The sequence below is a fragment of the Oncorhynchus mykiss genome, chromosome 1 (genome assembly GCF_013265735.2).
Source record: "Oncorhynchus mykiss isolate Arlee chromosome 1, USDA_OmykA_1.1, whole genome shotgun sequence".
NCBI classification, from domain to species: Eukaryota; Metazoa; Chordata; class Actinopteri; order Salmoniformes; family Salmonidae; genus Oncorhynchus; species Oncorhynchus mykiss.
In genome coordinates, this window is record NC_048565.1 from 95,591,960 (window position 1) to 95,615,532 (window position 23,573).

The 23,573-nt window shown below is 47.7% G+C and overlaps 1 protein-coding gene across 1 annotated transcript in view; it reads left to right on the forward strand.

Annotated features, from left to right (window-relative positions):
• The window catches only part of LOC110516878 (formin-2), a 133,336-nt gene that overhangs the window by 106,282 nt on the left and 3,481 nt on the right, over positions 1 to 23,573 (forward strand). The window contains exons 12-16 of the mRNA XM_036990109.1: positions 913 to 1,042; positions 2,353 to 2,499; positions 2,906 to 2,965; positions 5,913 to 6,033; positions 21,206 to 21,298. Of these exons, the coding sequence (XP_036846004.1) occupies positions 913 to 1,042; positions 2,353 to 2,499; positions 2,906 to 2,965; positions 5,913 to 6,033; positions 21,206 to 21,298 (551 nt within the window). The remainder of the gene's footprint in view (positions 1 to 912; positions 1,043 to 2,352; positions 2,500 to 2,905; positions 2,966 to 5,912; positions 6,034 to 21,205; positions 21,299 to 23,573) is intronic.

The following is a 23,573-nucleotide window of genomic DNA, read 5'->3' on the forward strand; positions in this document are numbered from 1 at the left end:
GATCTCTTGTCTCTATTCCAGTTACATCATGAAGTGGTAGCCTCAAACCCGTCCTCCAATCTCTTGTCTCTATTCCAGTTACATCATGAAGTGGTAGCCTCAAACCCGTCCTCCAATCTCTTGTCTCCTCTATTCCAGGTTCCTGTTACATTATGAAGTGGTAGCCTCAAACCCATCCTCCGATCTCTTGTCTCCTCTATTCCAGGTTCCTGTTACATTATGAAGTGGTAGCCTCAAACCCGTCCTCCAGTCTCTTGTCTCCTCTATTCCAGGTTCCTGTTACATTATGAAGTGGTAGCCTCAAACCCATCCTTCGATCTCTTGTCTCTATTCCAGTTACATCATGAAGTGGTAGCCTCAAACCCATCCTTCGATCTCTTGTCTCTATTCCAGGTTCCTGTTCCAGTTGCATAATGAAGTGGTAGCCTCAAACCCATCCTCCGATCTCTTGTCTCCTCTGTTCCAGTTACATAATGAAGTGGTAGCCTCAAACCCATCCTCCGATCTCTTGTCTCTATTCCAGGTTCCTGTTCCAGTTACATAATGAAGTGGTAGCCTCAAACCCGTCCTCCGATCTCTTGTCTTCTCTATTCCAGGTTCCTGTTCCAGTTGCATAATGAAGTGGTAGCCTCAAACCCATCCTCCGATCTCTTGTCTCCTCTGTTCCAGTTACATAATGAAGTGGTAGCCTCAAACCCATCCTCCGATCTCTTGTCTCTATTCCAGGTTCCTGTTCCAGTTACATCATGAAGTGGTAGCCTCAAAGCCATCCTCTGTTCCTGTTACATCATGAAGTGGTAGCCTCAAACCCATCCTCCAATCTCTTGTCGTCTCTATTCCAGGTTCCTGTTCCAGTTACATCATGAAGTGGTAGCCTCAAACCCATCATCCGATCTCTTGTCTCTATTCCAGGTTCCTGTTCCAGTTACATCAGATCCCCAACTTCTCAGGCCGGGTGTTCTGTATCCTGTTTCAGTCCACCTTCTCTGAATGGATCTCCTCTATCCTGCGCAAACTGGACATCCTGCAGAGAGTGTGCACGGTGAGTCTGTGTGACTGCAGAGAGTGTGCACGGTGAGTCTGTGTGACTGCAGAGAGTGTGCACGGTGAGTCTGTGTGACTGCAGAGAGTGTGCATGGTGAGTCTGTGTGACTGCAGAGAGTGTGCACAGTGAGTCTGTGTGACTGCAGAGAGTGTGCACGGTGAGTCTGTGTGACTGCAGAGAGTGTGCACGGTGAGTCTGTGTGACTGCAGAGTGTGTGCACGGTGAGTCTGTGTGACTGCAGAGAGTGTGCACGGTGAGTCTTTGTGTGTGACTATTATTATTTGACCATGCTGGTCATTTATGAACATTTGAACATCTTGGCCATGTTCTGTTATAATCTCCACCCGGCACAGCCAGAAGAGGACTGGCCACCCCACATAGCCTGGTTCCCCTCTAGGTTTCTAATCTCCACCCGGCACAGTCAGTAGAGGACTGGCCACCCCACATAGCCTGGTTCCTCTCTAGGTTTCTTCCTAGGTTTTGGCCTTTCTAGGGAGTTTTTCCTAGCCACCGTGCTTCTTCACCTGCATTGCTTGCTGTTTGGGGTTTTAGGCTGGGTTTCTGTACAGCACTTTGAGATATCAGCTGATGTACGAAGGGCTATATAAATACATTTGATTGATTGTGTGTGACGTGTTTGGTATGTGTGTGACGTGTTTGGTATGTGTGTGACGTGTTTGGTATGTGTGTAACGTGTTTGGTATGTGTGTGACGTGTTTGGTATGTGTGTGACGTGTTTGGAATGTGTGTGCGTATAGACCTGTTTCGTGTGCCTCACCTAGTAGAAATCAGAGGAGGTCTGCTAAGGTTTTGTCCTCTGGACAGTTCTACCAGACACTCATATTACTGAGGAAATATCGTCTCAATCCTTCCACTGTGGAAGTTGTTTTAAACAGGAACATCAGAGTAGGTTGATATTAACAGCCCTTCTGGTCGAAGTGTGTTCAGAAAACAGTTTTCATATTGAAACCAGGTGACTGAATTCTTGATACTATTAATCTGCTCAGCCTCATATACACTGACTGTCCCCCGTCCCCCCCCGCTCTGTCTCGATCTCTCCTGTCTGTCCCCCCCCCCTTCACTCTGTCTCGATCTCTCCTGTCTGTCCCCCCCCCCTTCACTCTGTCTCGATCTCTCCTGTCTGTCCCCCCCCCCTCGCTCTGTCTCGATCTCTCCTGTCTGTCCCCCCCCTTCTCTCTGTCTCAATCTGTCTCCCTGCCTCTGTCTCCCTGCCTCTGTCTCTCTGTCTCAATCTCTCATGTCTGTCCCTCTGTCTCCCTGTGTGTGTGCCTGCCCATCTCCTCCAGACCTTGCAGAGTGGCCAGTGTGTGATGCAGGTGCTGGGTCTGGTCCTGGCCTTTGGTAACTTCATGAATGGTGGCAACCGAACCAGAGGACAGGCTGACGGCTTTAACCTGGATATCCTGCCCAAGCTGAAGGATGTGAAGAGCAGTGTGAGTGGCACCACTAGGGCACTAGGCTCTGCACCCTATTCTCTATGGTTGGAAGAGGCACTACTAGGGCTCTAGGACCTGCACTACTAGGGCACTAGGACCTGAACCCTAATGGCTCCCTGTTCCCTATGTAGAGTCCATCTGGTCAACAGTAGACCGATGTATAGGCAATAGGGAGCCATTTGGGACCAAGCTTAGTTACACTGTCAGACATGACTGTCTATTTTGTCAGGGTTTATATTGTGCTGGAAGACTGTAGTTACTGTTCCTACCATGTCTTTTGATGACGTGGATTAAAATATATATTCATTCTGTAAAAGCAGAACACTTTGTGAGAAAGTGTCTTAAACTAAACATGAATTCCCTGAACTGAAGCTAATTTCTTGTGTCTTCCTCCTTTTGGCAGGATAACACACGGAGCCTGTTGTCCTACATAGTGGCTTACTATCTGAGGCACTTTGACCAGGTACGTTGGGTCCTGTTTATCCGAGTCCTGTTCTAATCACTCGTCTTGGCACAGAGCAGACGGGGACTTTTACATTGTATTTATTTTCCCTCAGTGGTAACTAATGCGTAGTAAGGTGTTTAGCTGGACCAAGCCCAGTATGGCGTTTAGCTGGACCAAGCCCAGTATGGCGTTTAGCTGGACCAAGCCCAGTAGGGCGTTTAGCCGGACCAAGCCCAGTAGGGCGTTTAGCCGGACCAAGCCCAGTAGGGCGTCTAGCCGGACCAAGCCCAGTAAGGCGTCTAGCTGGACCAAGCCCAGTAGGGCGTTTAGCTGGACCAAGCCCAGTAGGGCGTTTAGCTGGACCAAGCCCAGTATGGCGTTTAGCTGGACCAAGCCCAGTAGGGCGTTTAGCTGGACCAAGCCCAGTAGGGCGTTTAGCCGGACCAAGCCCAGTAGGGCGTCTAGCCGGACCAAGCCCAGTAAGGCGTCTAGCTGGACCAAGCCCAGTAGGGCGTTTAGCTGGACCAAGCCCAGTAGGGCGTTTAGCTGGACCAAGCCCAGTAGGGCGTTTAGCTGGACCAAGCCCAGTAAGGTGTTTATCCGGACCAAGCCCAGTAGGGCGTTTAGCTGGACCAAGCCCAGTAGGGCGTTTAGCTGGACCAAGCCCAGTAGGGCGTTTAGCCGGACCAAGCCCAGTAGGGCGTTTAGCCGGACCAAGCCCAGTAGGGCGTTTAGCCGGACCAAGCCCAGTAGGGCGTTTAGCCGGACCAAGCCCAGTAGGGCGTTTAGCCGGACCAAGCCCAGTAGGGCGTTTAGCCGGACCAAGCCCAGTAGGGCGTTTAGCCGGACCAAGCCCAGTAGGGCGTTTAGCCGGACCAAGCCCAGTAGGGCGTTTAGCCGGACCAAGCCCAGTAGGGCGTCTAGCCGGACCAAGCCCAGTAGGGCGTCTAGCCGGACCAAGCCCAGTAGGGCGTTTAGGTATTGGATTTTGATTTAGTCAACAAACAAAAAAGTTAAAATTAAAAATATATTTCCACATATCTGCCCTTGATGACAATGTTTCATATGACAGCTTTGCTTACTCTTGGCATTCTCTCAACCAGCTTCATGTGGTCGTCACCTGGAATGCATTTCAATTAACAGGTGTGCTGTTTAAAGTTAATTTGTGGTATTTCTTTCTTTAATGCTTTTGAGCCAATCACTTGCGTTGTGACAAGGTAGGGGTGGTATACAGAAGATAGCCCTATTTGGTAAAAGACCAAGTCCATATTATGCCAAGAACAGATCAAATAAGCAAAGAGAAGCAAAGGTCCATCATTACTTTAGGTCATGAAGGTCAGTCAATCTGGAAAATTAAGAACTTTGAAACGTTCTTCAAGTGTAGTCGCAAAAACCATCAAGCGCCAGATGAATCTGGCTCTCATGAGGACTGCCACAGGAATGGAAGACCCAGAGTTACCTCTGCTGCAGAGGATAAGTTCATTAGAGTTAATTGCACCTAAGATTGCGACCCAAATAAATGCACAGAGTTCAAGTAAGACACATCTCAACATCAACTGTTCAGAGGAGACCGTGTGAATCAGACCTTCATGGTCGAATTGCTGCAAAGAAACCACAACTAAAGGACACCAATAATGCGAACAGACTTCCTTGAGCCAAGAAACACGAGCAATAGACATTAGACCGGTGGAAATCTGTTATTTTGGTCTGATGAGTCCAAATTTGAGATTTTTGGTTCCAACCACCGTCTGAGTGAGACTCAGAGTAGGTAAACGGATGATCTCTGCATGTGCGGTTCCCACCGTGAAGCATGGAGGAGGTGGTGTGGGGAGCTTTGCTGGTGACACTGTGATTTATTTAGATTTCAAGGCATACTTAACCAGCATGGCTACCACAGCATTCTGCAGCAATACATCATCCCATCTGGTTTGCGCTTAGTGGGACTATCATTTGTTCTTCAACAGGACAATGATGCAACACACCTCCAGGCTGTGTAAGGGCTATTTGAGCAAGAACGAGAGTGATGGACTACTGCATCCGATGACTTGGCCTCCACAATCACCTGACCTGAACCCAATTGAGATGAGTTGGGCCGCAGAGTGAAGAAAAATCAGCCAACAAGTGCTCCGCACATGTGGGAACTCTTTCAAGACTGTTGGAAAAGCATTCCTCATGAAGCTGGTTGAGAGAACGCCAAGAGTGTGCTAAGCTGTCATCAAGGCAAAGGGTGGCTACTTTGAATAATCTAAAATATATTTTGATTTAACACTTTTTTGATTACTACATGATTCCATATGTGTTTCATAGTTTTGATGTCTTCAGTATTATTTTACTGTTGAAAATAGATCATGTAGAGTGGGTCAGGGTAGAAATTTACTAACTCTACTACCCTAACCCACTCTACTACCCTAACCCACTCTACATGATCTAACTCTACTACCCTAACCCACTCTACTACCCTAACCCACTCTACTACCCTAACCCACTCTACGTGATCTAACTCTACTACCCTAACCCACTCTACTACCCTAACCCACTCTACGTGATCTAACTCTACTACCCTAACCCACTCTACGTGATCTAACTCTTCGTGATCTAACTCTACTACCCTAACCCACTCTACGTGATCTAACTATACTACCCTAACCCACTCTACGTGATCTAACTCTACTACCCTAACCCACTCTACATGATCTAACTCTACTACCCTAACCCACTCTACGTGATCTAACTCTACTACCCTAACCCACTCTACTACCCTAACCCACTCTACTACCCTAACCCACTCTACTACCCTAACCCACTCTACTACCCTAACCCACTCTACTACCCTAACCCACTCTACGTGATCTAACTCTACTACCCTAACCCACTCTACTACCCTAACCCACTCTACTACCCTAACACCGCTGCTTTATCTAATGCTCTGTGCTCTAAGGACTAAGGTCATGTCATGTATTGTCAGGACGCCGGCAGGGAGACGTGCCTCTACCCTCTCCCTGAGCCCCAGGATCTGTTCCAGGCTTCACAGATGAAGTTTGAGGACTTTCAGAAGGACCTGACCAGGCTGAAGAAGGACCTTCGAGGTAACTGCACTGAACCAAAATATAAACACATCCAAATCAAAGATTTGACTGAGTTCACAGGTCATATGAGGAAATCAGTCAAATGAAATAAATACATTAGGCCCTAATCTATGGATTTCACATGACTGGGAATACAGATATGTAGTATACCTGTGACCAACATACTACATGACTGAATACAGTCTGTTGGTCACAGATATACTACATGACTGAATACAGTCTGTTGGTCACAGATATACTACATGACTGAATACAGTCTGTTGGTCACAGATATACTACATGACTGGGAATACAGTCTGTTGGTCACAGATATACTACATGACTGAATACAGTCTGTTGGTCACAGATATACTACATGACTGAATACAGTCTGTTGGTCACAGATATACTACATGACTGGGAATACAGTCTGTTGGTCACAGATACACTACATGACTGGGAATACAGTCTGTTGGTCACAGATATACTACATGACTGGGAATACAGTCTGTTGGTCACAGATACACTACATGACTGGGAATACAGTCTGTTGGTCACAGATACACTACATGACTGGGAATACAGTCTGTTGGTCACAGATACACTACATGACTGGGAGTACAGTCTGTTGGTCACAGATACACTACATGACTGGGAATACAGTCTGTTGGTCACAGATACACTACATGACTGGGAATACAGTCTGTTGGTCACAGATACTTTTGGTCATGAAGTGTATGTGAACACCTGCTCGTCGAACATCTCACTCCAAAATCATCTGCATTAATTTATATGGAGTTGGTCCCCCCCCCCCCCCCCCCTTTGCTGCTATAACAGCCTCCACTCTTCTGGGAAGGCTTTCCACTAGATGTAGGAACATTGCTGCTATAACAGCCTCTACTCTTCTGGGAAGGCTTTCCACTAGATGTAGGAACATTGCTGCTATAACAGCCTCCACTCTTCTGGGAAGGCTTTCCACTAGATGTTGGAACATTGCTGCTATAACAACCTCCACTCTTCTGGGAAGGCTTTCCACTAGATGTTGGAACATTGCTGCTATAACAGCCTCCACTCTTCTGGGAAGGCTTTCCACTAGATGTAGGAACATTGCTGCTATAACAGCCTCCACTCTTCTGGGAAGGCTTTCCACTAGATGTAGGAACATTGCTGCTATAACAGCCTCTACTCTTCTGGGAAGGCTTTCCACTAGATGTAGGAACATTGCTGCTATAACAGCCTCCACTCTTCTGGGAAGGCTTTCCACTAGATGTAGGAACATTGCTGCTATAACAGCCTCTACTCTTCTGGGAAGGCTTTCCACTAGATGTAGGAACATTGCTGCTATAACAGCCTCCACTCTTCTGGGAAGGCTTTCCACTAGATGTTGAAACATTGCTGGGAGGGGACTTGCTTCTACTCAGCCTCAAGCATTTGTGAAGTCAGGCACTGATGTTGGGCGATCAGGCCTCGGCGTTCCAATTCATCCCAAAGGTGTTGATGTCATTGTATGCTGTAGCGTTAACATTTCCCTTCACTGGAACTAACAGCCCCGGACCATTATTCCTCCTCCACCAAACTTTACAGTTGGTACCATGCATTGGGGAAGGTAACGTTCTCCTGGCATCCACCAAACTTTACAGTTGGTACCATGCATTGGGGAAGGTAACGTTCTCCTGGCATCCACCAAACTTTACAGTTGATACCATGCATTGGGGAAGGTAACGTTCTCCTGGCATCCACCAAACTTTACAGTTGGTACCATGCATTGGGGAAGGTAACGTTCTCCTGGCATCCACCAAACTTTACAGTTGGTACCATGCATTAGGGAAGGTAACGTTCTCCTAGCATCCACCAAACTTTACAGTTGGTACCATGCATTGGGGAAGGTAACGTTCTCCTGGCATCCGCCAAACCCAGATTTGTCCGTCGGACTGCCAGATGGTGAAGCGTGATTCATCACTCCAGAGAACGCGTTTCCTCTGCTCCAGAATCCAATGGCGGTGAGCTTTACACCCCTCCAGCCGACGCTTGTCATGTAAATGGTGATCTTAGGCTTGTGTGTGGCTGCTGCCTCTCCAAGCCTCCCCCACCTCTACTAGGCCCTCCCTCCCCTACCTCCCTGGTGTTCCAGAACACTGCTTCTAATGCCAGCCAGGCCAGGGAGAGAGTTGCACCAGGCTTGTTTGTGTAGTGTACAGCTCTCTGAAAAGCCCACTCCTATACCACGCCTGTATGTTTCTCCTAGGCCCTCTGCTTGTTTGTGTAGTGTACAGCTCTCTGAAAAGCCCACTCCTATACCACGCCTGTATGTTTCTCCGTAGGCCCTCTGCTTGTTTGTGTAGTGTTCAGCTCTCTGAAAAGCCCACTCCTATACTACGCCTGTATGTTTCTCCGTAGGCCCTCTGCTTGTTTGTGTAGTGTTCAGCTCTCTGAAAAGCCCACTCCTAGGCCCTCTGCTTGTTTGTGTAGTGTACAGCTCTCTGAAAAGCCCACTCCTATACCACGCCTGTATGTTTCTCCTAGGCCCTCTGCTTGTTTGTGTAGTGTACAGCTCTCTGAAAAGCCCACTCCTATACCACGCCTGTATGTTTCTCCTAGGCCCTCTGCTTGTTTGTGTAGTGTACAGCTCTCTGAAAAGCCCACTCCTATACCACGCCTGTATGTTTCTCCTAGGCCCTCTGCTTGTTTGTGTAGTGTACAGCTCTCTGAAAAGCCCACTCCTATACCACGCTTGTATGTTTCTCCGTAGGCCCTCTGCGTGTTTGACCGTTACCTTGTCCTCATGATTGCTCATCTTACAGGCGTGGCTTGAATTATTATGCTAATTATCCAGGGAGCTTCAGACATAAGGACTCCACTCCATGTGTAAATATTGATGTAAATGTAGTGTACAGCGCTGGCAGAGAACAGGGCTTTGAACACAGTGTGTAAACTACACGTTATTTCCTTAAGGTCAAGCATTTAGACGGCTGGAAGTTGTTAACACATTGGAAATGGTAAACAGATCTTTCTCTCTTTTTCAAAGTCACTCTGTCATCCGCTCTCTCTCTCTCTCTCGCTCTCTCGCTCCCTTTATCTCTCTAACTCGCTCCCTTTCTTTCTCTCTCTCTCTCTCGCTCCCTTTCTTTCTCTCTCTCTCTCTCTCGCTCCCTTTCTCTCTCTCTCTCTCTCTCTCGCTCCCTTTCTCTCTCTCTCTCTCTCTCTCTCTCGCTCCCTTTCTCTCTCTCTCTCTCTCTCGCTCCCTTTCTCTCTGTAACTCGCTCCCTTTCTTTCTCTCTCTCTCGCTCCCTTTCTTTCTCTCTCTCTCTCTCTCTCGCTCCCTTTCTCTCTCTCTCTCTCTCTCTCGCTCCCTTTCTCTCTCTCTCTCTCTCTCTCGCTCCCTTTCTTTCTCTCTCTCTCTCTCTCGCTCCCTTTCTCTCTCTCTCTCTCTCTCTCTCGCTCCCTTTCTCGCTTTCTCTCAAAAAATGTTTTAAAGAGAAGACTTCTCACCCTGTTCCCGCTATATTTTTTTAAATTCCTGGACTGTTCTCGTCCCCACGTCTGTCTTATCAACCAACCAGATGAAACATGACCCGTCTACGCTGAGGTCACTGCTGTCACAGCCCCTCGCACAGGCCAGGGAGAGGTCAGGGCAGCAGGCTATTTCAGGACAGAACCAGATCAGGGTCATTTGGCGTAATTGGCTTGGGACAATTTCTCTCTGATTCTTAGTTGTTTTTTTATGTGGTTCCAAGCAGGTCATTAAATGATGAGATGAGGAAGCAGGAGAGAGTTGTGTAAACACATCCTAGTTTCTACCCTGAACCCTGACAGCTTGGCCTGCATCCCAAATGCCACTCTATTCCCTAACCTAGTGCACTATATAGGGCTGTAGTATGAAGTAGTCCACTATACAGGGAATAGGGCTGTAGTATAGAGTAGTGCACTATATAGGGAATAGGGCTGTAGTATAAAGTAGTGCACTATACAGGGAATAGGGCTGTAGTATGAAGTAGTGCACTATATAGGGAATAGGGCTGTAGTATAAAGTAGTGCACTATATAGGGAATAGGGCTGTAGTGCACTATATAGGGAATAGGGCTGTAGTGCACTATATAGGGAATAGGGCTGTAGTATAAAGTAGTGTACTATATAGGGAATAGGGCTGTAGTACACTATATAGGGAATAGGGCTGTAGTATAAAGTAGTTCACTATATAGGGAATAGGGCTGTAGTATAAAGTAGTGCACTATATAGGGAATAGGGCTGTAGTATAGAGTAGTGCTCTATATAGGGAATAGGGCTGTAGTATAAAGTAGTGTACTATATAGGGAATAGGGCTGTAGTGTAAAGTAGTGCACTACATAGGGAATAGGGCTGCTGTATAGAGTAGTGCACTATATAGAGAATAGGGCTGTAGTATAAAGTAGTGTACTATATAGGGAATAGGGCTGTAGTATAGAGTAGTGCACTATATAGGGAATAGGGCTGTAGTATAGAGTAGTGTACTATATAGGGAATAGGGCTGTAGTATAGAGTAGTGCACTATGGAGAAGGGCTGTAGTATAGAGTAGTGCACTATGGAGAAGGGCTGTAGTATAGAGTAGTGCACTATATAGGGAATAGGGCTGTAGTATAGAGTAGTGCACTATATAGGGAATAGAGCTGTAGTATAGAGTAGTGCACTATATAGGGAATAGGGCTTTAGTTTAAAGTAGTGCACTATATAGGGAATAGGGCTGTAGTATAAAGTAGTGTACTATATAGGGAATAGGGCTGTAGTATAGAGTAGTGCACTATATAGGGAATAGGGCTGTAGTATAGAGTAGTGTACTATATAGGGAATAGGGCTGTTGTATAGAGTAGTGCACTATGGAGAAGGGTTGTAGTATAGAGTAGTGTACTATATAGGGAATAGGGCTGTAGTATAGAGTAGTGCACTATGGAGAAGGGCTGTAGTATAGAGTAGTGTACTATATAGGGAATAGGGCTGTAGTATAGAGTAGTGCACTATGGAGAAGGGCTGTAGTATAGAGTAGTGCACTATATAGGGCTGTAGTATAGAGTAGTGCACTATGGAGAAGGGCTGTAGTATAGAGTAGTGTACTATATAGGGAATAGGGCTGTAGTATAGAGTAGTGTACTATATAGGGAATAGGGCTGTAGTATAGAGTAGTGTACTATATAGGGAATAGGGCTGTAGTATAGAGTAGTGCACTATGGAGAAGGGCTGTAGTATAGAGTAGTGCATTATATAGGGAATAGGGCTGTAGTATAGAGTAGTGCACTATGGAGAAGGGCTGTAGTATAGAGTAGTGCACTATGGAGAAGGGCTGTAGTATAGAGTAGTGCACTATGGAGAAGGGCCACGTGTATTGTTTTTATCTTTTAAATAGATATGCTATTATCACTGACCTCGATTTAGACATCATCTCTGACTCAGCTGTTCCACTGTTCATACCGGACCATAATCCTTTGCTCCATGGGCTATCAAAACGCTGCAGGTGTAGACGTGGGATGATGAGGTGGGGTGAAATTGGAGGCGAAGAGAGAACCGAATAGCGCTCCCCTCCGTTCGATTGGCCAATGTCCAGTCACTCAGGAATGAGATGGATGAGCGTTGTCCGAGAATCTTCTATCAGAGAGACTTGAACAATATAATGTCTTCGTGAAACATGGCTGGATGAGGAAGCTATGCTGCTAGTGTAACCGATGACAAATGGCTAGCTAGTTAGTCGTGGTAGGCGCTAATAGCTTTTCAATCGGTGACGTCACTCTCTCTGAGACCTTGAAGTAGTGGTTCCCCTTTGCTCTGCAAGGGCCGCGGCTTTTTGTGGAGCGATGGGTAACGATGCTTTGAGGGTGGCTGATGTCTGTGTGCAGTAGGGTCCCTGGTTCGAGCCCAGGTAGGGGCGAGGAGAGGGACGGAAGCTGTACTGTTACACCATAATATCGTCTGCTTTGTCCGACCACTTCTGTATTGGAGTGCGTCACTGGTACATCCTGTTTAAGCTTTTGTTTGTAAACAGGAAGCAGGAGAATGGAGTCACGGTAAGATTTGCCCGAAGGGAGGACGAGGGAGTGCCTTGAATGCGTTTCTGTTGGTAGGATACAGGTGGTCTGGAGTTTTAACAGGAGATGTGTTGGTAGAATACAGGGGGTCTCCATGAGTGGCAGGATCGGACCGCGTCTTCAGGAAAAACTGTTTCCCCATAAATAACTGGTGTGTTGCTTCAGGTTTGAAGGAAATCTTGTGCTTTTGATCACCTGGTTTTTAATGCTGGGTGACTTCAAACCGTCCCACCTCACGTCTACCAACACATCTCCTGTTCCCCTATGGGGCGTTAACTCCAGACCACCTGTATCCTACCAAAACATCTCCTGTTCCCCTATGGGGCGTTAACTCCAGACCACCTGTATCCTACCAACACATCTCCTGTTCCCCTATGGGGCGTTAACCCCAGACCACCTGTATCCTACCAACACATCTCCTGTTAAAACTCCAGACCCCCTGTATCCTACCAACACATCTCCTGTTCCCCTATGGGGCGTTAACTCCAGACCCCCTGTATTCTACCAACACATCTCCTGTTCCCCTATGGGGCGTTAACTCCAGACCCCCTGTATTCTACCAACACATCTCCTGTTAAAACTCCAGACCACCTGTATCCTACCAACAGAAACGCATTCAAGGCACTCCCTCGTCCTCCCTTCGGGCAAATCTTACCGTGACTCCATTCTCCTGCTTCCTGTTTACAAACAAAAGCTTAAACAGGATGTACCAGTGACGCACTCCAATACAGAAGTGGTCGGACAAAGCAGACCCGCTTACAATGAACGTGACACATACAAGAAGTCTACGACCTCTGAGTCTGCAAACCTGTAGAAAGGCAATATAGGAGGAAAAAGGCATCCTATTACACCGACTATGAAGCTTGTCGTATATGTGACTGGGTCTGTCAGACGGTAATGGATTACAAAGGGAAACCATGAAGCCATGAACTTCCCATGGACACAAAACTCCCAAACGAGCTACATGTCTTTTTATGCTCTCTTTGAGGAATATAACACTGTGCCTTGAGTGAAAAAGCCCCTGCTTTTCCTGACGACTGTGTGATCTCGCTCTCCGTGGCCGATGTGAGCAAAACATTTAAACAGGTTAACAATCAATCAATCAAATTGATTGAAATCCCTTCTTACATCAGCTGATGTCACAAAGTGCTGTACAGAAACCTAAAACCCCAAACAGGAAGCAGTGCAGGTGTAGAAGCATGGTGGCTAGGAAAAAACTCCCTAGAAAGGCCAGAACCTAGGAAGAAACCTAGAGAGGAACCAGGCTAGGAAAACCTCCCTAGAAAGGCCAGAACCTAGGAAGAAACCTAGAGAGGAACCAGACTAGGAAAACCTCCCTAGAAAGGATCCTAGAGAGGAACCAGACTAGGAAAACCTCCCTAGAAAGGCCAGAACCTAGGAAGAAACCTAGAGAGGGACCAGGCTAGGAAAACCTCCCTAGAAAGGCCAGAACCTAGGAAGAAACCTAGAAAGGAACCAGGCTAGGAAAACCTCCCTAGAAAGGCCAGAACCTAGGAAGAAACCTAGAGAGGAACCAGACTAGGAAAACCTCCCTAGAAAGGCCTGAACCTAGGAAGAAACCTAGAGAGGAACCAGACTAGGAAAACCTCCCTAGAAAGGCCAGAACCTAGGAAGAAACCTAGAGAGGAACCAGACTAGGAAAACCTCCCTAGAAAGGCCAGAACCTAGGAAGAAACCTAGAGAGGAACCAGGCTAGGAAAACCTGCCTAGAAAGGCCAGAACCTAGGAAGAAACCTAGAAAGGAACCAGGCTAGGAAAAACTCCCTGAAAGGCCGCCGTGCCAGATGGAATACCAGGGCGGGTTCTCAAAGCATCCGCCGACCTTCTGGCAGGTGTCGACAGACATTTTCACTCTCTCGTTGTCCAAGTCTGTAATCCCAACATGTGTCAACCTGACCGCCATGATCCCTGTTCCCAAGAGCTCCAAGGTCGCCCTGTAGCACTCATGTATAATAAGGAAGTGGTTTGAAAGGCTGGTCATGAAGCACCATCATCCCAGACACCCTAGACCGATTCCTATTCCTATTCCGCCCTAACAGATCCACAGATAAAACAATCTCAATTGCACTTCACACTGCCCTCTCCCTCCTGGACAAGAAGGGTCATAACTATGTGACATTACTGTTCATTGACTACAGCTCAGCGTTCAACACCATAGTCCCCCTCCAAGATCATCACTAAGCTAAGGTCCCTGGGACTAAACACCTCCCTCTGCGATTGACTTCCTGACAGGCCGCCCCCAGGTGGTGAGGCTAGGCAACACCTCCGTCATGCTGGCCCGCAACAAGGGGGCCCATCGGGTGTGTGCTTAGTTCCCTCATGTACTTCCTGTTCACCCACAACTGCGTGGCCATACATGACTCCAACACCATGAAGTTTTACTGACAACACAACGCTGGTAGGCCTGATCACTGGTGGCGATGAGTCAGCCTATAGGGAGGGAGGTCAGAGACTTAGCAGTGTGTTGCCAGGACAACAACCTCTCCCTCAACGTCAGTAAGGCCAAGGAGCTCTTTGAGGACTACAGGAGAAAGAGGGAAGAGCACGTCCACATCGACAATGTTGTGTAGCGGGTCGAGAGCTTTAAGTTCATTGTCGTCCACATCACCAATGATTTACCATGGTCCACACACACCACACAGTTTTCAGCCTCAGTAAGCCCCCTCTGTTCTGTAGCTAGATGGTCCTCTCTCTTTGCAGTAAGCCCCCTCTGTTCTGTAGCTATATGGTCCTCTCTCTTTACAGTAAGCCCCCTCTGTTCTGTAACTATATGGTCCTCTCTCTTTACAGTAAGCCCCCTCTGTTCTGTAACTATATGGTCCTCTCTCTTTACAGTAAGCCCCCTCTGTTCTGTAGCTAGATGGTCCTCTTTACAGTAAGCTCTCTCTGTTCTGTAGCTAGATGGTCCTCTCTCTTTACAGTAAGCCCTCTCTGTTCTGTAGCTAGATGGTCCTCTCTTTACAGTAAGCCCTCTCTGTTCTGTAGCTAGATGGTCCTCTCTCTTTACAGTAAGCCCTCTCTGTTCTGTAGCTAGATGGTCCTCTCTCTTTACAGTAAGCCCCCTCTGTTCTGTAGCTATATGGTCCTCTCTCTTTACAGTAAGCCCCCTCTGTTCTGTAGCTAGATGGTCCTCTTTACAGTAAGCTCTCTCTGTTCTGTAGCTAGATGGTCCTCTCTCTTTACAGTAAGCCCTCTCTGTTCTGTAGCTAGATGGTCCTCTCTCTTTACAGTAAGCCCTCTCTGTTCTGTAGCTAGATGGTCCTCTCTCTTTACAGTAAGCCCTCTCTGTTCTGTAGCTAGATGGTCCTCTCTCTTTACAGTAAGCCCTCTCTGTTCTGTAGCTAGATGGTCCTCTCTCTTTACAGTAAGCCCTCTCTGTTCTGTAGCTAGATGGTCCTCTCTCTTTACAGTAAGCCCTCTCTGTTCTGTAGCTATATGGTCCTCTCTCTTTACAGTAAGCCCTCTCTGTTCTGTAGCTAGATGGTCCTCTCTCTTTACAGTAAGCCCTCTCTGTTCTGTAGCTAGATGGTCCTTTCTCTTTACAGTAAGCCCTCTCTGTTCTGTAGCTAGATGGTCCTCTCTCTTTACAGTAAGCCCTCTCTGTTCTGTAGCTAGATGGTCCTCTCTCTTTACAGTAAGCCCTCTCTGTTCTGTAGCTAGATGGTCCTCTCTCTTTACAGTAAGCCCTCTCTGTTCTGTAGCTAGATGGTCCTCTCTCTTTACAGTAAGCCCTCTCTGTTCTGTAGCTAGATGGTCCTTTCTCTTTACAGTAAGCCCTCTCTGTTCTGTAGCTAGATGGTCCTCTCTCTTTACAGTAAGCCCTCTCTGTTCTGTAGCTAGATGGTCCTCTCTCTTTACAGTAAGCCCTCTCTGTTCTGTAGCTAGATGGTCCTCTCTCTTTACAGTAAGCCCTCTGTTCTGTAGCTAGATGGTCCTCTCTCTTTACAGTAAGCCCTCTCTGTTCTGTAGCTAGATGGTCCTCTCTCTTTACAGTAAGCCCTCTCTGTTCTGTAGCTAGATGGTCCTCTCTCTTTACAGTAAGCCCTCTCTGTTCTGTAGCTAGATGGTCCTTTCTCTTTACAGTAAGCCCTCTCTGTTCTGTAGCTAGATGGTCCTCTCTCTTTACAGTAAGCCCTCTCTGTTCTGTAGCTAGATGGTCCTATCTCTTTACAGCAAGTCAAGAGGCTCAGATAAATGCTAGTTAAGGGCCTGGCTCAGCTGGGCAGCGGGCGTCTCTAAATCTTTCTGCACTTTCCCCCTCTCTCTCCCGCGTGTCGCTGGTCGGGCGACCTTGCGGTGCTGCTCGCAGTCAGACAGAACCATGTTCTGTTGGGGTTTAACTGTGGGGTTGTGCTACAGCGGAGGAGGATATTTACAGTACCAGAATAACCGGGTCTCTCCATCCGTCCCTCTTTGTTATATTGGTGGTCTTCAGAGGTGACGGTAGGCTGGGTCTGTATTACAGACAGATGGTGTCTAGCCTACTGAGATATCTCTGTTATATTGGTGGTCTTTAGAGGTGACGGGAGGCTGGGTCTGTATTACAGACATATGGTGTCTAGCTTACTGATATGTGCTCAACCAGTGTGCTCCAGGAAGAACAACATGGCCCTCCCTGACACAGGCTAAAGGTCAGGTAGAGGGCGGTAATTGTCCAGCTGGGATTTAGCTTGGACACTGACACTCTGACTCTAATTCATTATGGCCACTGATTGGTGCGTGACTCTCAGAGCTTCACAGAAGTTCTAGAATAGATTCCAGAATTCCACAGCAGGCATCAGTCTTCGTTCAGGGGGAGGGGAGCAGGGGTTACCAGGGGCGACAGGGGTTACCAGGGGCGACAGGTGATGGGGTCAGAATGCAGTTGAATGATTTGCCTTCGCATCCACATGCAGTGCCTTGACAGAACTTCACAAAATCACATTGTATTTGTCACCTGTGCTGAAAACAACAGGTACATTGTACACAGATACAAACATTACGATTCTTACAAATGGACAATAAACATACTTTGCTACCACCTATTCTATACCTTACAGTGAAATACCTTCCAGTGAAAAGCTTGCTTATGAGCCCTTAACCAACAATGCAGTTTTAAGAAGAAAAAAAATCTGTGCTATATACAGGGTGTTACGGTACAGAGTCAATGTGGAGGCTATATACAGGGGGTACCAGTACAGAGTCAATGTGGAGGCTATATACAGGGGGTACCGGTACAGAGTCAATGTGGAGGCTATATACAGGGGGTACCGGTACAGAGTCAATGTGGAGGCTATATACAGGGGGTACCAGTACAGAGTCAATGTGGAGGCTATATACAGGGGGTACCGGTACAGAGTCAATGTGGAGGCTATATACAGGGGGTACCGGTACAGAGTCAATGTGGAGGCTATATACAGGGGGTACCAGTACAGAGTCAATGTGGAGGCTATATACAGGGGGTACCGGTACAGAGTCAATGTGGAGGCTATATACAGGGTGTTATGGTACAGAGTCAATGTGGAGGCTATATACAGGGGGTACCGGTACAGAGTCAATGTGGAGGCTATATACAGGGGTACCGGTACAGAGTCAATGTGGAGGCTATATACAGGGGGTACCGGTACAGAGTCAATGTGGAGGCTATATACAGGGGGTACCGGTACAGAGTCAATGTGGAGGCTGTATACAGGGGGTACCGGTACAGAGTCAATGTGGAGGCTATATACAGGGGGTACCGGTACAGAGTCAATGTGGAGGCTATATACAGGGGGTACCAGTACAGAGTCAATGTGGAGGCTATATACAGGGGGTACCGGTACAGAGTCAATGTGGAGGCTATATACAGAGGGTACCGGTACAGAGTCAATGTGGAGGCTATATACAGGGGGTACCAGTACAGAGTCAATGTGGAGGCTATATACAGGGGGTACCGGTACAGAGTCAATGTGGAGGCTATATACAGGGTGTTACGGTACAGAGTCAATGTGGAGGCTATATACAGGGGGTACCGGTACAGAGTCAATGTGGAGGCTATATACAGGGGTACCAGTACAGAGTCAATGTGGAGGCTATATACAGGGGGTACCGGTACAGAGTCAATGTGGAGGCTATATACAGGGGGTACCGGTACAGAGTCAATGTGGAGGCTGTATACAGGGGGTACCGGTACAGAGTCAATGTGGAGGCTATATACAGGGGGTACCGGTACAGAGTCAATGTGGAGGCTATATACAGGGGGTACCAGTACAGAGTCAATGTGGAGGCTATATACAGGGGGTACCGGTACAGAGTCAATGTGGAGGCTATATACAGGGTGTTATGGTACAGAGTCAATGTGGAGGCTATATACAGGGGGTACCGGTACAGAGTCAATGTGGAGGCTATATACAGGGGTACCGGTACAGAGTCAATGTGGAGGCTATATACAGGGGGTACCGGTACAGAGTCAATGTGGAGGCTATATACAGGGGGTACCAGTACAGAGTCAATGTGGAGGCTATATACAGGGGGTACCGGTACAGAGTCAATGTGGAGGCTATATACAGAGGGTACCGGTACAGAGTCAATGTGGAGGCTATATACAGGGGGTACCAGTACAGAGTCAATGTGGAGGCTATATACAGGGGGTACCGGTACAGAGTCAATGTGGAGGCTATATACAGAGGGTACCGGTACAGAGTCAATGTGGAGGCTATATACAGGGGGTACCAGTACAGAGTCAATGTGGAGGCTATATACAGGGGGTACCGGTACAGAGTCAATGTGGAGGCTATATACAGGGTGTTACGGTACAGAGTCAATGTGGAGGCTATATACAGGGGGTACCGGTACAGAGTCAATGTGGAGGCTATATACAGGGGTACCGGTACAGAGTCAATGTGGAGGCTATATACAGGGGGTACCGGTACAGAGTCAATGTGGAGGCTATATACAGGGGGTACCGGTACAGAGTCAATGTGGAGGCTGTATACAGGGGGTACCGGTACAGAGTCAATGTGGAGGCTATATACAGGGGGTACCGGTACAGAGTCAATGTGGAGGCTATATACAGGGTGTTACGGTACAGAGTCAATGTAGAGGCTATATACAGGGGGTACCGGTACAGAGTCAAAGTGCGGGGGCACCGGTGTCGAAGTAATTGAGATAATATGTACATGTAGGTAGTTATTAAAGTGACTATGCATAGATCATAACAGAGGGTAATAAACAGTAGTAGTAGTAGTAGCAGCAGCAGCATAGAAGTAACCTGCCTATGCAAATAGTCTGGGTAGTCATTTGATTAGCTGTACAGGAGTCTTATGGCTTGGGGGTAGAAGCTGTTTAGAAGCCTCTAGGACCTAGATTTGGCGCTCCGGTACCACTTGCCGTGTGGTAGCAGAGAGAACAGTCTATGACTAGGGTGGTTGGAGTCTTTGACAATTTGTAGGGCTCTGACACCGCCTGGTATAGAGGTCCTGGATGGCACTAAGCTTGGCCTCGGTGATGTACTGGGCCGTAAGCACTACCCTCTGTAGTGCCTTGCGGTCGGAGGCTGAGCAGTTGCCAACCAGGCAGTGATTCAACCCGTCAAGATGCTCTCGATGGTGCAGATGTAAAACCTTTTGAGGATCTGAGGACCCAGACCCATGAGGATCAGCGTTGAGGATGTGTTACCTACCCTTAGAAATTGGGGGTCGGCCCATCAGGAAGTGCAGGATCCAGTTGCAGAGGGAGGTGTTTAGTCCCATGGTCCTTAGCGATGAGCTTTGAGGGCACTTTGGTGTTGAACGCTGAGCTGTAGTCAATGAATAACATTCTCACATAGGTGTTCCTTTTGTCCAGGTGGGAAAGGGCAGTGTGGAGTGCAATAGAGATTGTATCATCTGTGGATCTGTTGGGGCGGTTTGCAAATTGGAGTGGGTCTAGGGTTTCTGGGATGATGGTGTGAGGCATGACCAGCCTTTCAATTAATTTCATGGCAACAGATGTGAGTGCTACGGGTCGGTAGTAATTTAGGTAGGTTACTTTATTGTTCTTGGGCACAGGGACTATGGTGGTCTGCTTGAAACATGTTGTTATTACAGACTCAGACAGGGAGAGTTTGAAAATGGCAGTGAAGACACTTGCCAGTTGGACGGACAGGTACCGGAGGCTATATACAGGGGGTACAGAGTCAATCTCCTCCCGTAACTCTGACATTAACAGTAATGTACTTCATTAAAAGCTGTGGTTCAGCGCTCAGCGAGTGTCTTATAACACACTGCACTGGTTTCCTCATTCTTAGCCTCGAATCCATCTGGTTGCTAGCCCGATAAGCAGCTTTATTCAGTAAACTAGCTCTCAACTTAACAGTTCCTTTCGGTGTGGGATACTACCCCAACACATAGCATTGAGTGGCTTGTTTTCTATTTTTCAGGAATGCTGCTAACTTCAGCTTCACTTTACAGAGTGAAGTTACCTCAGTTAGCAGCACATTACCCGTCCTGGTAATATGTCTGGCCCTGCGGCCTTGAGTGTTGACTTGTTTAAAGGTCTTACTCACATCGGCTGCGGAGACCGTGATCGCACAGTCTTCTGGAACAGCTAGTGCTCTCATGCATGTTTCAGTGTTACTTGCCTCAAAGTGAGCATAGAAGTTATTTAGCTCCTCTGGTAGGCTCGTGTCACAGGGCAGCTCTCGGCTGTGCTGAGTCATATTTATCAACGAGTGATAGTTGATCAGGATAGGTTAGTTTTCTCTAAGTACAGGGCCCATTTCAGGGATGTGACGGATGTTAGAGAAGCGGGCTGGGTTCATGTGAAACTATAGCTAGGTCATAGTAACATGGGTTTAGCTACACTGAGGATGACCACTGGTTGGGCACTAATCTGTTATGGTCGACATTGTATGTAGCCTAGGGGTTAGAGCGTTGGGCATGTAACCAAATGGTTGCTGGTTTGAAGGTACAAATCTGTCGTTCTGCTCCTGAACAAGGGAGTTAACCCCCGCTGTTCCCCGGTAGGCCGTCATTGTAAATAATAATTTGTTCTTAACTGACTTGCCTAGTTAAAGGTTAAATATTTACATATCTTCAATGGTGATTTTTCTCTTGAAATCAGTCATTGTATTGCCATTCTGTGGCCATTTTGTAAACAGTTTAGTATTGTCCTCTCATTCCAGTGTGCAACACAGAGGTGGAGAAGGTGTGTCAAGTGTCATCTGAAGATCACCTGCAGCCCTTCAAGGACAAGATGGAGGAATTCCTCAGCCAAGGTAGGAGAGAGAACACTACTATGGACACACACACACACTATGGACACACACACACACACACACACACACACACACACACACACACACACACACACACACACACACACACACACACACACACACACACACACACACTCACACACACTACTATGGACACACACACACACACACACACTACTATGGACACACACACACACTACTATGGACACACACACACACACACACACACTACTATGGACACACACACACACACACACACTACTATGGACACACACACACACACTACTATGGACACATACACACACACTACTATGGACACACACACACACACACTACTATGGACACACACACACACACTACTATGGACACACACACAAACACTACTATGGACACAGACAGACACACACACACACACACACACACACACACACACACTACTATGGACACACACACACACACACACACACACACTACTATGGACACACACACACACACACACTACTATGGACACACACACACACACACACTACTATGGACACACACACACACGCGCACTACTATGGCCATACCCACACGCACTACTATGGACACACACACACACGCGCACTACTATGTACACAAACACACACACACACTACTATGGCCATACCCACACGCACTACTATGGACACACACGGACAGACACACACATCTTTGTTTTCTGGACTTTTTGAGGAGTAAAATTGTATTCCCATTCAATGTCCTATTTTCCCCCAAACCCTAAAGCCTAAAATATAATTTTAACATATTCAGGAAACAAAAAAAGTCCTAGAGTTTTGTTATCCAACCTTGTCAGAACATTCTGGTAAGGTAGGAAACATGTACACACACACACCTCAACCTGATGCCATGCAGTGTGGACGTCACCTCAACCTGATGCCAATCAGTGTGGACGTCACCTCAACCTGATGCCAATCAGTGTGGACGTCACCTCAACCTGATGCCAAGCAGTGTGGACGTCACCTCAACCTGATGCCAAGCAGTGTGGACGACACCTCAACCTGATGCCAAGCAGTGTGGACGACACCTCAACCTGATGCCAAGCAGTGTGGACGTCACCTCAACCTGATGCCAAGCAGTGTGGACGTCACCTCAACCTGATGCCATGCAGTGTGGACGTCACCTCAACCTGATGCCAAGCAGTGTGGACGTCACCTCAACCTGATGCCAAGCAGTGTGGACGTCACCTCAACCTGATGCCAAGCAGTGTGGACGTCACCTCAACCTGATGCCAAGCAGTGTGGACGACACCTCAACCTGATGCCAAGCAGTGTGGACGACACCTCAACCTGATGCCAAGCAGTGTGGACGTCACCTCAACCTGATGCCAAGCAGTGTGGACGTCACCTCAACCTGATGCCAAGCAGTGTGGACGTCACCTCAACCTGATGCCAAGCAGTGTGGACGTCACCTCAACCTGATGCCAAGCAGTGTGGACGTCACCTCAACGTGATGCCAAGCAGTGTGGACGACACCTCAACCTGATGCCAAGCAGTGTGGACGACACCTCAACCTGATGCCAAGCAGTGTGGACGACACCTCAACCTGATGCCAAGCAGTGTGGACGACACCTCAACCTGATGCCAAGCAGTGTGGACGTCACCTCAACCTGATGCCAAGCAGTGTGGACGACACCTCAACCTGATGCCAAGCAGTGTGGACGACACCTCAACCTGATGCCAAGCAGTGTGGACGACACCTCAACCTGATGCCAAGCAGTGTGGACGACACCTCAACCTGATGCCAAGCAGTGTGGACGACACCTCAACCTGATGCCAAGCAGCGTCGCCTCAACCTGATGCCAAGCAGCGTCGCCTCAACCTGATGCCAAGCAGCGTCGCCTCAACCTGATGCCAAGCAGCGTCACCTCAACCTGATGCCAAGCAGTGGTTAAGTTCATTAGCTATTTTAGATTGATTCTGTCTTTAGGACTAAAATACCTTTTAAAGCAAACAATCTCTGCTCTCTGAAAGGCGTGCAGACTGGCAGCTTCTCTCCGTGCGATACGATATATTTTTGGTCTTGAGCTAGGACATGAGGACTGCCATACCCAACTGACGCCCCTTACTACGCTCAACTGAAAGACTTTCTTTCTGCCAATGATAGGATGGCATTAAATATTCTTCAGAAGCATGCATCCTTGTGACTGGACAAACCCGACGACGAGGAGCTTCATGCCAACTTGAATGTCCATTAGGACGTGGAATTCTTGTCACGCCCCCATTTTCATTTCCAT